At 47.4% G+C, this 16,868-nt stretch overlaps 1 protein-coding gene across 2 annotated transcripts in view; it reads right to left on the minus strand.

Moving 5' to 3' along the window:
- The window catches only part of PDE9A (phosphodiesterase 9A), a 51,394-nt gene that overhangs the window by 20,849 nt on the left and 13,677 nt on the right, over positions 1-16,868 (minus strand). The window contains exons 2-7 of one of the 2 annotated variants that reach the window (XM_041399813.1): positions 16,328-16,398; positions 13,644-13,721; positions 12,746-12,789; positions 6,034-6,088; positions 5,120-5,190; positions 742-826 (exon numbers count right to left, since the gene is read on the minus strand). In XM_041399813.1, the coding sequence (XP_041255747.1) occupies positions 742-826; positions 5,120-5,190; positions 6,034-6,088; positions 12,746-12,789; positions 13,644-13,721; positions 16,328-16,398 (404 nt within the window). Of the gene's footprint in view, positions 1-741; positions 827-5,119; positions 5,191-6,033; positions 6,089-7,666; positions 7,796-12,745; positions 12,790-13,643; positions 13,722-16,327; positions 16,399-16,868 lie in introns of those variants that run through there. The other variant, XM_041399812.1, reaches the window with a different exon arrangement.

Consider the following 16,868-nt stretch of genomic DNA (forward strand, 5'->3'; position numbering starts at 1 on the left):
GTAGGAAACAGTTTTGATTAAGGGTCAGACAATTTGACCCCGACACTGTCAAGACAGCATAGTTACATTTGCTGAGAAAAATTCCCTTCACCCACATTTTGAGCAGCAGGGTATACTCCAGCAACCTTCCCAGGAGTATTCCCAATCTCACAGTGATGATTTGTTTGTCCTAGTGGGGCACTTCAGTGACACAGGGGGCGTTTTCCAGCTGCGACCACGCACCGTAGGAAATGCAATTTTTTCTGCTGCTGTTTTAATTACAGCAAAACCATCACAATGAGCCCTTGCATTAGAATGTAAATTCCCAATTTCTCATTGAATTTGAAACGGATGATTTATAATAGCATGAGATCATAATTAGAGGAGCTGCTACATATTTATTTGGTAATTTCCCAGAATATATTGGAGCTGATTCGAGGGCTAACTGGTTCCCAACCAAAGGCTGCAATGTGCAGAAGTTCTTTCCTCATTCTCTCTCTCTCCCAGTAAATCTGGATGAAGAATTCCCATTCTGTATGGTGACAAATAACTCCCAAGACCTTCTTCTCTATTCCCATGGCCCAAGCTAATTTAACTGGTGAATGGCTATAAATCTTCAAATGGTAAATTAAAGCCCCTGCCCTTGATGGTTATTGGTTTCCTTGCTCTTTTACTTCTAAGCCCAGGAGATAATTCTGTGGAAAAGTTGCATTAGGGTTTGAAACCAGACACTCCTGTGGCTGGGTGCCAAGCAGAACTTACCTGCTGCTTCTTGCTGCCATTTCCTCCCTCATCTTTTTAATGTCACGCTTGCATTTCTCAATCTCCACCACTTTCAGGCCTTCCACTGTCAACAAAGGGAAACAACAGGGCTGTTACCATGGCGAGAAGTCGCAGGGCCTCGTTTCACAATGGTGCAAAACTTCAGGGAGCTCTGCCAGTGGGGTTATCCAGCGAGGCAGCAGCTCCCACAGGCTGCCTGGCCTCTCCCACGTGCAGGTGCTGCCAAAGCGAGATGGGATCTTGGAAAGCCACAGGAATTCTCTGCTGCCAATGCAGATAACAGCCTTCATTCACTCAGTGGCTATAACAGCTCGGCTTCTCCACAGCAGCAGGCAGCTCTTCTGGTGCCTTCACTCCTCGGCTGCAGAGCAGGAATCAGAGGAAATCCTGAGCAGGAAAAAGCCCCACTCCCGTGATGGGATGATAAGCAGGGCTATGCAAACACGCCCGGTAGGATTAGAATTCCCATTAAGATAAAAGGTTTTAATTCGGAAGTTCATGCAGAGCATTAAGGAGCTCGGAGAGGCATTGCTGGATACAGAAAAGCCAAAGTGAGAATGCAGGAGGGAGAGAAAAAATGTTGAAAATTCTAATGATAGATTTTTTTTTTTAAACTATTGAAATCCTGTCACTTCTTTTTGCCAATCAATTCTGTAATCAAAGGTTATTTCTACATGCAGCACAGAAAATCCTATATTTCCCTTCTGCATGCAATTGTGAGAGCCATGAGGCAAAAAGTTTGATTGCCTTTTTATGCAGCAGGGGACTTTATTCCCTATAGCTGAGAGAGCCCAACGCAGTGAGAGTGTGAGAATAATTGTCCCTTTTCTTTCCCCCTCGTTGAACTGTCAGTGTGATCAAGGACACAGCACCATTTATAACTCCATGTCATTCACATGCAATCATTTCACAGCTCATTTGTTTACTGAACTCGTTGTTTGCATGGAGGAAAATCAGTATTCAGCAACTTTCTTAGAAAATCACAGTCTGGATCACACTTATCGGGAGAGCAAGTGATAAAACCCTGCCTTGAAGGGCACAGCTCTGGAGATAAGCAGAGACCTCGGTTTTGTTTACCTTTATGAGAATAACAACAAATATTGCAGATGGGACTGGGAAAAAGGAAAGAGATGTGTCTGAACTAAGCCCAGAATGCCACATATTAGGAGAGGAAAGGGAAAGGGGGTTAGTTTATTTTTGTTTACAGGGATGCTCTCTTTAAAATCCCATTTAAACATTTCTATTTTTTTGTCTGTCACTGTTGCAGGCAATTTCTTTGGGTGATCACAACGTGGTGATGCAGCAAGCTGCTGTCCTGCTCATTGGATATCTTTGTTCTGGATACCTGCCTGCACTTCTCTGGGGGCTTTGTTCAACTGCTGATGGTCAGCCCTAGCTGACCTGCAGGTCCTGTGCTGATCTGTACCACACTGATGCATTCACCTGGGAGAAATTCCATTTGCCAAGATGTCTAATTGGTGGCCAGTGCCTATTTGAAGCAGTGGGAGCCAAGCAGAGTTATCAGTGACAGGGAAGTGGGGCAGGCAACTGCAGGGAGGAGTTCTGGTGCAGCCCTGAGCATTTTTTCATGTTGCATCTCTTTGGTTTTCAACCCAAATCTCTCTGGGGGAGCAGAGAATTTACATAATTATTTTCTTAAAGTAGATACGAAGTGATTACAAATTGCAAAGGGTTTTTTGCCAGCTTCTTTATTCTTGTGTGGGCTGCTGTGCAGAGTAAGACAAGCCACGGGACAAAGCATTCCCAGTGCTTGCTCTGCATGGGCTCATTTTCCAAGGGGAACTGACAAGCTTTAGCTGGGATTTAAAAATCATCTAAAGATTTGGCTCCCTGAAAACACATCTCTGGTGAGGTCTCTAGGCAGGAATGGGAAGGAAGCTGAGAACATTTCATGTGAGGTGCAGATGTGGTGCTGTCATGAGCATTTATCCCCACACTCTGGGGAACAAATCCTGGAGAGCACATGTGAAAGTGGTGGAAAAGGAAATGAAGGAGGCAGGAGAAAAGGCAAAATAAAAACACAATTCTTTCCACATTTGGCTTGCAAATGATAAATGGCCATGTCATGTGCACTGATTAAGGGCCCATTACATTATTCTGCAGCGAGAAATACCTTCTGAAAAGACCCTGTGCTGTCTAAAGAAATCCTTGGGCTGAATCCAGCAGTGAAACATGGCTCTCAGAGCAACCTCTGGGAGCCCAGCTCAAGCAGGGAGGTTGGACACTCCCTCTCTCCCACGTTTTTGTTTCTTAAACATGACAGCCCAGGGAATTATTTCAGAATGCTGCAGACTGGGCTCTGTTGCAAACTCTGGAAGTCTGACTTTGAGCACACAGGCAGCCCAGGGAGCTCCTTCCCACAGATTGCTCCATCAGCTGCTGGTTCCATCAGCAGTGGGACCCACTCAGGGAGAGAGCCCTCCTTTGGGGAGCAGGGAATTCAGTCCACCTGCATGGCCCAGCAGCTCTGGGCATGCTGCCTTCCCTAAACCAGCACTAAAGTGCTGGAGTGGGCAGGTGCTCAGTTTTTCCTGCCAGGAATGGCATGAATGCCTTGGTTACCTCCCTCCTGTGCCGTGAGCTGCCAGTGTTGAGAGGCAGAGTGTGTGCCAGGGATCCCAAAAGCAGCCCCTAGCTGGCTGGGATCGTTGCTTTCTTGGGCTGCCAAGGGGATACAAAGACCCACAGCTTACCTCATTTGCTCTAATCCATGGCATTTAGCCCTGAGGAGTGGAGCTGGTCAGAAGTTTCACTGAAAATGCAGAGTGACTGAGCTCATTTTTCTTTTCTCTTTTTTTTTTTTTTTTTTTTTGGGGGGGGGGGGGTGTCAAAGAATAAACCAGCAGAGCCTTGGGAGAAGCACCAGCCAAACAGACAAGGAGGAATTCATAGCTGGGTTCCTTTCTGGGTGTAGGCAAGCTGCAGATTGCCCCCTCCATGGAAATCCTCAGCACCAGGAGCCTGAGGCTGGGGTGGCCACAGGGAGAGGCTTCCCTGCAGCTGCTCTGCAAATAAGGACATTTCTTCCTCTCTCTGCTGACAAAGGGATCACTCTCCCTGAGCAGCTGCAGGGTCAAGGTAGCTTCTGGTCAGGGGAAGTTTCAGGAACCAGAAACTCTTTTGTTTTTTCTCAGACAGTCCTAGTGGGAAAGTTCTTTCTGCAGCTGTAGTGCTGGGAAAGGCTCTCCCTGTTCCTGACTTCAATGCTGAGCATTCTCAAGGATGTGGGGTTTGAAGTCAAAATTGGATGGCAGCACCTTATTCATGCCCCTTCCCTGCCTCTCTGGGACCTGTGTTCTGCCTAATGTACTGAAACAAATCAGAGGCTGTACAAGGGGAAACAAAACAACCCAAAAACCCAGGAAAGGAGCTCATTGACAGGGTGAATTGAATTTGGCTGTTGCACTGTAACCATAGGGTCGTGTTACAGTGTAAGGAATGACTGAGGGAGCTGGGGGTGCTCCCCTGGAGAAAAGGAGACTCAGGGGTGCCCTCCTCACTCTGCACAGCTCCTGAAAGGTGCCTGTGCTCAGCTGGGCTGGGCTCTGTCTCCAGGCAGCACTGACACAACCAGAGCACACAGCCTGCAGCTGCACCAAGGGAAATACAGGCTGGATAGCAGGAAAAAGTTTTTCCAGAAAGGATGATAAAGTTCTGGAATGGCTGCCCGGGGAGGTGGTGCAGTCACCATCCCTGGGTGTGTTTAACAAAGCCTGGATGTGGCACTGGGGGCCAGGGTTTGGTTGAGCTGTTGGGGCTGGGTTGGACTCGATGGTCTTGAAGGTCTCTTCCAACCCAGTGATTCTGGAATTCTGTGGGGAATGGGACTGACAGCAGAAGGAGGGTGTTACCCCTGGAATTACAGACCAAACAGCCACAGGGAAGGTGGGATCAGGTTCCTCAGAGGATCAGGGAGTGCAGAGGGATGGGGAGGTCACTGCTGGGGGCAGGAGGTGACAGACACCTGGGCCATGGGGACACTGGAGGGCTGCCCAGGGGCTGGGAGGTGGAGATGGGGAGGTGGGTGGTGAAGACCCTCTGCCACAGGGGCATGGGAACAGCAGGACACGGCCCCAATCCCAAAGCTCAGTGGAGGGCCCAGCAGCCCCTCAAAGGGAGGGCAGGAGGAGCTCTGGATGCTGGCAGCACCAGCCAGCCCACCCTGGTCCCCACACCAGTGCCACCACAGGCTCTCACCATCCCCACGGGCTGACGTGGGGCCTTTGGAGCTCAGAGTTGGCCAAATTACAAGGGATTAGAGAAAGTGGAGGAGCAGGACAGGTCAGAGGTCACAAGGAACCAGTTCCCACTGTGATAGGAATAAAGGGACACTCACATTCAACCTTTTTCTCCAGCATTGCCAAGTGATTAGCTACTTCCGTTTTCAGTTCATTGATTTTAAAAACCCTGGAAAGAAAACCCTCATGTATTAATGTCATACATTTAATGCTCTATCTACCCTAGGTGCTAAGAACTTCTGCTAGAAATGCCATATTTGTGTCTCTATGATTGATCTGCCCAGCCCACGTTTGTCATAAGGAAAAGCAAATTTTCCATGGAAATGCTAACATTGGGGCAGAAAATACACCTGGGTTTAATTTTCAGAAAAATTAACAGGAGATATATATTTTTTTATGGCCCTGGCAATGTCCCGTGGCTCTACAACACTTCATCTCCCCCTCTCTCAGCAGTGACTTGCTACTGTACCCCCCCAGGGAAGCAAAGTTAAATCGATAATTGTTAAATTGGTAATTCATAATTGTCCAAGAGCAGCGTCTTGGTGTCTGCACACTCTGAAACCTCCTCCCCTCCTGCCGAGTTACGCTGCGGATTGGCTGGGCTGTGGTGGGACTGATCTGTCTTATTGAAACCAGCTGGGATTAAATAAGCAGCTACACAGATGTTGAGAAATCCTCTCTGAGGAGAGACATTTTTGGGTGATAAAGGGAAAAATGAAACAAATCTGATGATTTGACTGCTCAACAAAGAAGCATTTCTTTTGCTTCCTAAGAGGGAAGGAGCATTTACTACTTGATCTCCTTTTTAGATCAAAGATAATCACTGAAATTGCTTTTGGTTTGAGCTACTGTATTGCTGTCAGCAGGAAATAATGTGTCCCAGACCTAAATTTGGCAGGCAGAGTGGGATTTGAAAGATGTCTTAAATGCCCCTCTGCCTCCTGTGAAAATTTCACTTCAGTCTGATAAAAGAAATAGCATTTTAAATTAATAATGATGTTCAGTTTCTTACCTCGAGAACTGCTCAGCAATCTGTCCCAATAAATTCTGGAACAATTCTTCTTTCTCTGAAAAAAAAACCAGAAGGAAGACATGATAGGAAAAAAAAGAAAGGAAAGAAGACATACTCAGCCCTTCTGCAGAGTGGTGTCCCCAGGCTTCCAGTTCTGGTGGTGAGGCCAAAAAATTGTTTTGGTCCTCTGAAGAGTGACAGGTTTGGGAATGAGCCCTTGTCTCACCTGCCTTCCTCTTCCTGCAGATTACAGCCAGGGTTTCCCAGAAGATTTATTTTTGGGACGCTGGGTCTCTGAGAGGTGGCTTGTTTTAAGGCAGCATTTCCTGGGGAGGAGACCTTTCCACAGACCTTGGGTGGGACATCCAGAATCCCACCTGGCTTCTGAAAGTTCCTGCTCACAGCTGGTGTCTCTACACCACCAGCACTCTGTGACAGAGTGCCCATGAACACCACAGCTCATGAACACTAAATATAACCCAGCCTGCCTTTCAGTTTTATCCTGGAGACCAATTTTTTTTTTTTTTCTGGTGCAAATGCCTAAGGATTGTGCTGCCTTGCATAAACTCCAGGCAAACATGAGATGACAAAGTGCTGTCCCTGCAGAATGAGGTCTGCCCTTCCTGGTTTGTGGGATGGACACAGCAGGGTACAAGTTTCCCAGCCCCTTTTCCCTTGAGAACACGGCTTGGACGGAGCTGCCACAGGGATCCTGTCAAGATCCCATTGTTCCCTGAATTCCTGCAGCAGTGGCCACACTGGGAGCCCTCGTGGGCTCTCAGGATCTTCTGCTGGCTCAGGAAAGTCAGCCTGATGAAGCCCCAGCCTCTTCTCAAGATAATTACAGGATTGCAATTCCCAACACAAGGAAAAGCAAACAATCCCTCAAAACAGGACCCTGGATTTCAGGGGACAGCACACTTTAGGAAGGAAGAAGTATGATAGCAATATTTTAGCATGTCCACACAGAAAGGGGAAGCACAAATCACCTTGGCTGAGTCCTGAGATCTTGTTTTGGGATTGTTCCCTCTTTCCCCCACCAGCTAATGCAAACTGCCCCAAAGTGCTGCAGTGATTCCTGCACTGGGGATATGCTCAAGGAAAGGAAGCATTGAGTGCACTCACAAACACACTGCAGATTACAGAGCACCTATTTATACCCCACAGAGAAACACCCGATGGCATTTCTGCAGATACTTCTTGTCCTTCCCCCAGGGAACGCAACACTCACAAGTGCAGTCACCCAGGCAAAACACATCAGACAGAAATACAGCCCAGCATTTACCATTTATTTCTAAATGATAGCTCTTGTACCTGTTGAAAGGATTTGCAATTCCTCGGGTATTAGAGACGTCAGCAATACTTGTCAAGAGCATTCACATCACCGGTCCAAACAATTTGCCTGTTCCCCCCTGTGTCTCAAAATTGGAGCAAGCATTCTGTGCTCTGAAAGTCTCAGATCTAATTCCCTCTTTTTTTTCTCCTTTTTCCCCCCCAGCTCCCAGCAGACTGGCTAGCAGAGAAAACAGATTGGTTCTTCTCACAGAGACCCATTTTCCAGTTTTCTCACAAAAACCAAGCACTGAAACAAAAGCAAACGCCACGTCCTATTTAAGAGAGGAGCAAAACTTACCGTGGGCAGCACCTGGGATGGCACAGAGTCCAACAAGGAAAACAAGCAGAGAAAGCAGAGAAACCCGTGTCCTCTCCCTTCGCTGCTGCTCAGCCCTCTGACAGTGGCTGGAGCGTGCCAGAGACTGACAAGTTCCCTATAAACACTGTTCCAGTAAAAAAAAAAAAAAAAAAAAAAAAAAAAAAACCCCAACAATCTTACTTTCACTCCCTCCCCCTGTCAAAACTCACTTGGAGTACTAAGAAATTCCCATCCAGGGAACAGTCAGCTGCAATCTGATGTTTATGGATGTAATAAAAGACTTTCAAAATGAAGATGTATGTTTTTATAACCCTAGGGTGCAGTAAAGATATATGACTAAGAGTGGCAGTTCGCCTCATCTTAAAGAGACAAAGATCCATTTCTCTGCCCTGTTCCTTTCTGAGGGGAAGACCTCTGGTAACCCCGGGTTCTGAAGAAAATGAGACATTGCTCTGACATAATTTAGTCTTGTTTGTCCCCTCCTTTGTAAAACAGGAGGGCTAAGTGTGCTTTTGCTCCCTTCATTACCCTCTGCCTTTTTTTTTTTTTTATACCTCTGGGCAGGGCTGAAGCCCCAGGTTCACACAGATACCTTTTCCCTCAGATTGCTTCCTTTGCTTTGCTGCAATTCCCTGTCCGAAAAGGAAATCCTGCTGCAAGCAGCATGGCAGCAGCTCTGGGTGCTTTGCTGAGGGTCCTGTTGCAGCATCCCCAAAAAAACCCCTTTCTTTTCCCCTCACCTTCCCACCCTTACTGCAAACGAGCAATATTTACAAATGCAGGTGTTCAGCAAGTCAGGTTTTTGCACAACACCCCGGGTGTTTTGCAGCTGACAAATGACAATTAGAAGCCCCCAGAAGATGCTGCAATGGTTAATTCTGGGCAGGGCCAGGCCAGCTCAGGCTTCCCCAGGCTGCCCAGGGCTCATTGCCCTGCTGGCTGCGGGCACAGGCACTCCTGCTCTTTGCCCTGTGGCCTCTGCCAAGCTCAGCAGGCAGCTTGGCCAGGACACCGTGGAGAAAGGAGCTGGTCTGCCTCGTCTCCAGCAGGTCCTGGGAAGAAAGCAGGTGTGGGGGAATATGGCAGCAGCCTTTTTTCCTGCCACCCCCACCGTGGCTGGGTGGGAGGCTGGCAGGGAGAGCCCACCTTCCCTGCCAGACTGGCACCAGGGGCACGCTGAGCAGCTCAGCTGAGCTGCCCTGGCACAGATGGTTTATTACCCGCTGGCAGGCACCCTCTGCCTCGCACCACCCTGCTCAGCAGCACCTCTTCCTCTACCCTCTCACCCTCTGGGATCATGGCCAGGGAGCCACCTCCATCCTCCCACTCTTGTGGCTCCCTTTGCACCCTGCCAGCCTCTGCCACCCTGCCAGCCTCAACAGGCTGTGAGCAAGGAGTCCCCGGGGTTGGGGGGGTAGCTTGGCTTCCCCCCGGCTTTTCTGCTTTGGCCAAGCAAGGCTGGGAGGGTATGAGCATCTCCCTTTCCTTGCCAGCATCGGGCTGGTGAATTCCTGCCCTGTTTCTCACAAATGCTTCAGCCTCTGGCTCAGGCTTCTGCCTGCATTTCACTTTCTGTGGTTTGCTTGAATCAGGGCAGTCAGAGTAATTAAAAAAAACCCACAAGCAGCCAGGTGGACAAAAGCCTCAGGAAGGGGTGAATTTCAAGCCCAAGCCCACATCCATGAATCTGTCATATGGAGCCCCAGATTCATGTAATTCACAGCTCAGGTTAATTTGGGCTGTTGCATGCAAATTCCCCATCAGGTGAGCAATCCCAAAGGAGCTGGCCTCATCCCAGTGCACGCATCCATGTGGGATGCTCGTAAGGAGCAGCAGTGGGAGGAGGATTTTTCTCTCCCAGTCTCTGCCTCCTCAGTCTTGCCTGAGCTGAGAGCATGAACAAGGCTCTGAAAGGAGAAGAGAGAGATGCAGAATAAGAAGATTTAGACACAGTGACAAGCTTCTGTTGTTTCACCATACCAAACCACACATGATCTCAGGTATTGAATCATCCAGGGGAAAAATCATCCCTTCAAATCTCCAGTGCAGCCACTGCTGTGCTTTGCTGCCCTAACTTTGGAGCAGTAGAAAAGTCCCTGAGAATGTTTTCCTGTCCTGTCAGGACCCCACTGGGTCAGGCTCATTTTTGACTCCACAACAGCTCCTTTCTCTGCACTATCAGAAATGACACAGATTTCAATTTTATCCCTCAAGAGGGTGCTGCTAATAGGGTTTGTTCATTTAATTGTCACCCCTGTCAAATCTATAAGTGCCTGAATCCTACTAATTAGAGCAACAACACAGACATCAGTTTGTGAATTGTGAGCCAATTTCACCAGGAGGACACACACCAGAGCCCTTCTGCTGGTGGGAGGGAGAGGATGCTCACTCAATGGGAAATTAAAATACCACAGAGAAAAGGATTTGCCAGAGGGGTTTTTGATGCTCTGCATGGATAGCCATGTGTCTTCTGGTCCAGGGCCATAGGAGGAGGGACAGAGTGTGATCCAGCAGCCTCACAGGCTCAGAACCAGCCAGCTCAGGCCTCCTCTAACCTTGACCCTGACCCTGACCCTCATCCTGATCCTGACCCTAATCCTGACCCTGACCCTGACCCTGATCCTGATCCTGATCCTGATCCTGACCCTAACCCTCACCCTAATCCTAGCACTACAGACAGCTGACCTCTGACACATTGATGGCTGCTGCATCCAGCACTCTCTGGAATAATAATTTTTATTTATTTCCAACCCTCTCTCCTGACCATGGCCAGGAAATGAAGAAATGTCTCTTAGCAGGACTCCAGTGGATATCTCCTCTGCTGGATAGCAGCCACTGCTTATGTTTTTCCTCCTGAAGGATTATATTTCCCTTTTCCACCTTTTACAGCCTCTGTTCCCTGTGTCATTCTCCTGCAGCTGCCTGGGAGACTGCTGAAAGAGATGCATTACCTCCCACCACTGTGAAAATTGGGGTGACCCCCTTTTTGGCACCTATTTGGATGAGCTGCTTTGGGAAGCAGAATGATGCAGGCAGAGTTGTGTGAGAAGTGAAGATAACAGAACAGAGCTGTTTTTTTTTTTTTTCTTTTAATGAAAAGGAACAATTTCCCACTCTGTTTATTCTTCCTACTGTCAGCAAAATGTCAGGAATGCTTAAGATTAATGACAAGCCATGTGAAAGAGAAAAAGATACCAAGGAACATTAGTTCCATCACACTCAGCTCAACTTTCTTCCTCTTTCCATAGCAGACTCTGTCTTATGTTTTGACAATCTATGGCCAGAATTTTTCTTGCCCTTTTCAGCTCAGATCTTTGGAAATCCTTGTTTTATGAAATGCAGGGAGTGAAGAGAGTTCTTGCTGACACAGTGAGCTGTGCTCTGCACAAAGCAGAGCCATGTGCTGTCAGCTGGGGATGAAAAATGAGGGCCTTGGGAGAGTGTGAAAAGTCATCCACAGTCCTATAAAAATATACTGTTAGCTTCATGCTAGGGAAATAAAAAAATTACATTCAAAAAGGAGTATATTTTCTAGAAAGCCCCTCAGTCAGCTTCCCAGCTGGTCTAACTCAGTGGCATTCCTTGCTGGAGCCGTGCTGGCCCCATTTCTCTGCCGTGGGGCAGTTGGAGTCTGGTTACTCACAGCAGCTGGGACACAGAGCCACATGCCCACCCCACCTTTTCTGGTGAAATAATGCAAACTGCACTCCCAGACCAGGAGAGTGATGCTGCTGCAGCAGGGTTTGTCACAACAAGGAAACAGTCTGGCAGACAGATTCTTCCCCTTTGCAGTCACACGTGTCCCTTGGCTGTCACTACCTCCTTCTGGCAATCACTGCCATGCGATTTGTTTATGGCTTGTTACAAATCTCACTGTGGGTTCTTCCCTGTTCCCTACCCTCTGTGCTCTCTCTGCTCACCTTTGCTCCCTGCACAATCTCCCAGCTGGTGCCTCTCTGTCCTTCCCCACATCCTCCTTTCCAGATGTTTCTGCCAAGGCAGACGCCTCAGAGAACAGCCTCAGTCCCCTGTGCCTCCCCTTGTAGAAGACACAGTGCTGTCAGACACTCTGTTTCCATCTATAATTCAGGATCCTAAGCCAGAAGATGAGATGGGACCACCAAAACATCATCTCTCCTGTCCCACCAAACTCACCTGCTCCTGCACACCACTTTTTCCAGACCCAGGCTTCCTGTCTCACTCCTGTTCTGTGTTTCCAGGACAATCACAACCCCTTGCCCTTTGTCTCTCCTATCTTCCCATTTGACTGCTCCAAGGAGTGTCCCCAGCTGCTGTCTCCTCTGCTGCTGCAGCCCTGCCAGCCTCTCCCTGTGGCTCCAGAGTGTCCAGGCTGCCCTGATGTGAGTGGCAGGAGACTCTGCAGCTGCACAGATGGGAGAAACCACGGGCCACATGCTCACAGGAATTGCCCCAAGCCAAATTTCTGCTCCAGTGTCTGAGAGCATGATACTGACAGCAAAGAGAAGTGGAGGAGTGGCACTCCAGCCCTGCCTGGGCTGGGGAATGTGCTCCAGATGTGTTCTTTCATCCAGGCCCTCTTTAATCTTGTCAGGTGAATTTAAATATTTATCACACTTGGAGCTACCATGCCCACAACAGAAATTATGTTCTCTCCTCAGCCATTTGGAAATAACATGAGGCTCAAATGTTGTGCTCAGCTTTCCAGCAGAGGAATGGGCAGGTTTAACAAAACATTGCAGGACAGGCTTTCATTTTTCTTGCCTGAAAAACCCCCACTGCTCCATGCAAGGCTTTCCCCAGGGCACCAGGAGTGCTGAGTCAGACCAGAGCAAGGCACTGGGAAAGTTCCCTAGACTCAGCCACTCACCTGATCCTCAAATTCATTGAAATTCAGGCACATTTTTTAAGCTTTCTTGCAGAACACTGTGATCAAACACTTCTTTTTCTGCTGCAGCTACAACCATGACATCTTCGGGTTTTTGCCTCATGGCCACATAATTTCCACATGCAAATGTTTGCAAATTCACCTTTACTTAATTCAGCTTTAGCAGATTCAGTTCAAAAGGGTAATTTTACCTGAGAGCTGCTCAGTCATAACTGGTATCACTTTGTATGGAGACCTGGAAGAGCCACAGAGGGTTGGTGTTAGCAACACTCAAAATGCAGCTTGTATTTCACATCTGTGCCCCCTGAGAAGTATAAAGAAGTATCTGAAGATATTCCAAGATCTCTTAAAACCTGTGAGTCTGAATAAGCAATGGGCACTTTTTCTGAACACACAACCCTCTGATTTACAGAGAATTTAGAAACAGAATGATTAGATTCTCTGATTTAGAAGCAGAATCATAGAACCATAGAATGGTTTGGGTTGGAAGGGACTTTAGAAATCACCCAGTTCCAGCCCCTTGCCATGGGCAGGGACACCTTCCAGCACCCCAGGCTGCTCAGAGCCCTGTCCAGCCTGGCCTTGGACACTTCCAGGGATGAGGCAGCCACAACTTCTTTTTGCTCTGTGTCCTGAGCAGGAGCCCCCTCCCAGCTGCTGGGGCTGCACCACTCAGGATCAATAAAGGCAATGGCAGTGAAACATGGGCCAAAGCCAGCAATGAAGAGACCTAAACTCATTACTCATTACAGGCTTTGAGTTTGCTTTCCAAGTAATCTGCTGGTTGTGCCCTAGCAGAGCAGTCAGGAGTGGGGGAACAACAGAGCTGTGACAGCAGAGAGGGATGGGAACAGATGTTCTACATTAAACACCCAAAAGTATTTTTTTTCCTCTCAGACAATTACTCCTGCTTTAACAAGTAAAAATCTTCCCAACCAGCACAGGTGCTACAGGCCAGCACACATTTCTTCTGCCATCCCCCTCCCTCTGCTCACCTCCCACTGCACACAAAAGGCTTCTGCAGGAAAACCCCCTCCCTTCCCCGGGGCCTGAGCCTGTTCTGCAGGAGCAGCTGGCAGCAGGGCTCACCTCTCTGTGTTGGCAGGCATCGTGGGATCAATGGACACCATGCAGTTGTCTGCTGTCAGAAGGGAGATGGTCGTGTTCCTGAAAAGCAAGTTCCAAAGAGGGTTATTTGACCTAGAAATGCCAGCTGGAATTCTGTGCTGCTGCATGTGATGCAGAGCCATTTTCCCTCCTGCAGATGCATCTTTTCTCCTTGCTCCTGGCCTGGCACCTCTGTTACCTCAGAGCAGAAAGAGTCAAAGCCCAGGGCAGGGTAGGCTCAATGTTTCACCCATGTAAAATGTGAAGTGTGATAATTTTGACCTCAGAGAAGACCTTGCTCCCTGCTAATTCATTTATTCTTTTGACTCACTGAATAATATTTTCTGTTAAATGCTATATTTTGTGATACATTGACTCAGCAGCTATGTATTGACTCATACCATATGAATGACTTTTGGTGCTATGAATGTCTTGAAATTATTTAGTTACTCATTTACCAAAACAAACAAAACAAATATCTTGCTGAATGTGGTGCCTTTTTTTTTTTTAAATTACTATGCTAAGGGTGATCTCATATGCTCAGATGTAAACCTTGGAGGTTTACTTTGGCTCCAGGATCCTGGTTGAAATGCAATTTTCCTTTGAAAACCTTCTGATGAAAATAAAATGCCAAATATGCAGTGAACACCCTGACTGTGAATGATTAAAACTGCTGAACAAAGTTTCCTGGGTGATGGAGTGGAAGTCTTTGACATCATAGGAAAATGAGAGTTATTAACCTCTCTAATGTCAAATGGGAGGGAATAGAGCAAACAGCAAAGGGCATTAATTCTGTCCAGCAGCTTATGCAAATTCAATTTTATCTTTCAATCCCCAGAGCTGGAGTCATGCAATAAAACCATGATTAAAAGACTGGCTTATTTTTCTTCTGCACTTTTCCTGTACTGTGAAGTTGTGTGTCCAGAGGTAAAGACTTTCCCTTGCTGCATGCAGCCTGTGCTGCTCAAGGGCCTTATGCAGGCAGCAGATTCCCCTTCTCGAGGTGATGAAGGGTTCTGGAGATGATTTAGGGGCTTCCCTCCCCTGCTCCACCTGGAGGTGCTGCAGAGGTGGATGGATGGATGGATGGATGATGGAAGGATGGATGGATGGATGGATAGATGGATCAGGATGGATGGATGGATGGATAGATGGATCAGGATGGATGGATGGATGGATAGATGGATCAGGATGGATGGATGGATGGATAGATGGATCAGGATGGATGGATGGATGGATAGATGGATCAGGATGGATGGATGGATGGATAGATGGATCAGGATGGATGGATGGATGGATAGATGGATCAGGATGGATGGATGGATGGATAGATGGATCAGGATGGATGGATGGATGGATAGATGGATCAGGATGGATGGATGGATGGATAGATGGATCAGGATGGATGGATGGATGGATAGATGGATCAGGATGGATGGATGGATGGATAGATGGATCAGGATGGATGGATGGATGGATAGATGGATCAGGATGGATGGATGGATGGATAGATGGATCAGGATGGATGGATGGATGGATAGATGGATCAGGATGGATGGATGGATGGATAGATGGATCAGGATGGATGGATGGATGGATAGATGGATCAGGATGGATGGATGGATGGATAGATGGATCAGGATGGATGGATGGATGGATAGATGGATCAGGATGGATGGATGGATGGATAGATGGATCAGGATGGATGGATGGATGGATAGATGGATCAGGATGGATGGATGGATGGATAGATGGATCAGGATGGATGGATGGATGGATAGATGGATCAGGATGGATGGATGGATGGATAGATGGATCAGGATGGATGGATGGATGGATAGATGGATCAGGATGGATGGATGGATGGATAGATGGATCAGGATGGATGGATGGATGGATAGATGGATCAGGATGGATGGATGGATGGATATTACACCATGCCACCCTCCACCACATACCAGCCTTTCCCACACACCCTCCCCTGACCCTGGACCCCTGTCAGCACTGAGGTTTCAGCTGGATACTGCTCTTGAGGTTGAAGGGAACAAATCCTATTTGGATTTTCCCCAAATGAAAATTACAGCAGGAGGGATACAGGTACTTTGTGAGACAACATAAATTAGGAAATACGTGGCCTGGGCAATGGATTTGGAGATATTTATGCTCTATAAAATGGCTCAGCTGGGGTGCTTTGTGTTTTACTATCCCATACCTGGGATTAGATTTTAAAACACCTAAAGAGAAAGCTCCTTACCTGATGGTAATACTTCTTGTCAGCCCAAATTTTTTCCCTAAAAACCAGGTTCTAAACATGTGCCTGCATTTCACTCAATATGGGCAAAAAATGTATAGTGCTGAGATATAAGTGGTATGTGTGCCCAACCTGTGTGTACTCAGTGCTGAGCTTCTTCACTTGCTTTTATTTTAGATTATTTCTCCTCTGTTCTACTCTATTCCACTCTGTTCCTCATGTGCAGCCAACACCGTGGCTCAATTCCCTGCCTCCACATTTTCCAGCTCTTGATTGCCCCAGTTTCTTCTTCCAGCAGACTGGAACGAGAGGCAAGCCTGAATAGCAGCTAAATAAATCATTTGGGGCCTGTCTTTAAATTGTTCCCAAAGGAAGGAAACAAAAGTGGAATGAATGTCACAAATGACAGACCTACCTCGGTAAGCCTGTTGCAATGCAGAAAAGGTCCATAATATCTTTGGAATTGCAGTATTTACTGAAGATCACCTTCCAAAGGAAACAGCAGCAATGGGAAAAAAATAAAGAAAAAGAGAAAAGATGGTTAGTTCCCACAGAGATATGAATCCTGTTCAGGCATGCAGTGGGCTAATTTTAAGGCACAGTCTGTGATTTCAATTATCTGATTTGATTTGTGAGCTGGAATATTTCTCTGCTCCTGTGTAATACCTGTGTCTTTGTTGATAAAGCAAGCAAGCTCTGGAGACCCAAGTGCTGTTCAGAAGTGGAGCAGTAACGTGTGTGAGATGAGAGCAGGGGGTTCCTCAAAATGCAGTGCTGCTGTGGGATGATAACAACTGTAAATTAAAGAGCATAAGAGCCTGGATTTAGGAAGAAAACTGCCCAGATTTGAGCAGGTCATGGGATGGTATAAAAGGGCACTGCTTTTTTGACCACATCAGCTTATACTAGGTTGAAAGTGAGCAGAGTTTGTGCCAAAATTCAAAATTCCTACTGAC

Source organism: Onychostruthus taczanowskii, unplaced genomic scaffold (genome assembly GCF_017590055.1).
Source record: "Onychostruthus taczanowskii isolate IOZ18803 unplaced genomic scaffold, ASM1759005v1 scaffold17, whole genome shotgun sequence".
Classification (NCBI taxonomy): domain Eukaryota; kingdom Metazoa; phylum Chordata; class Aves; order Passeriformes; family Passeridae; genus Onychostruthus; species Onychostruthus taczanowskii.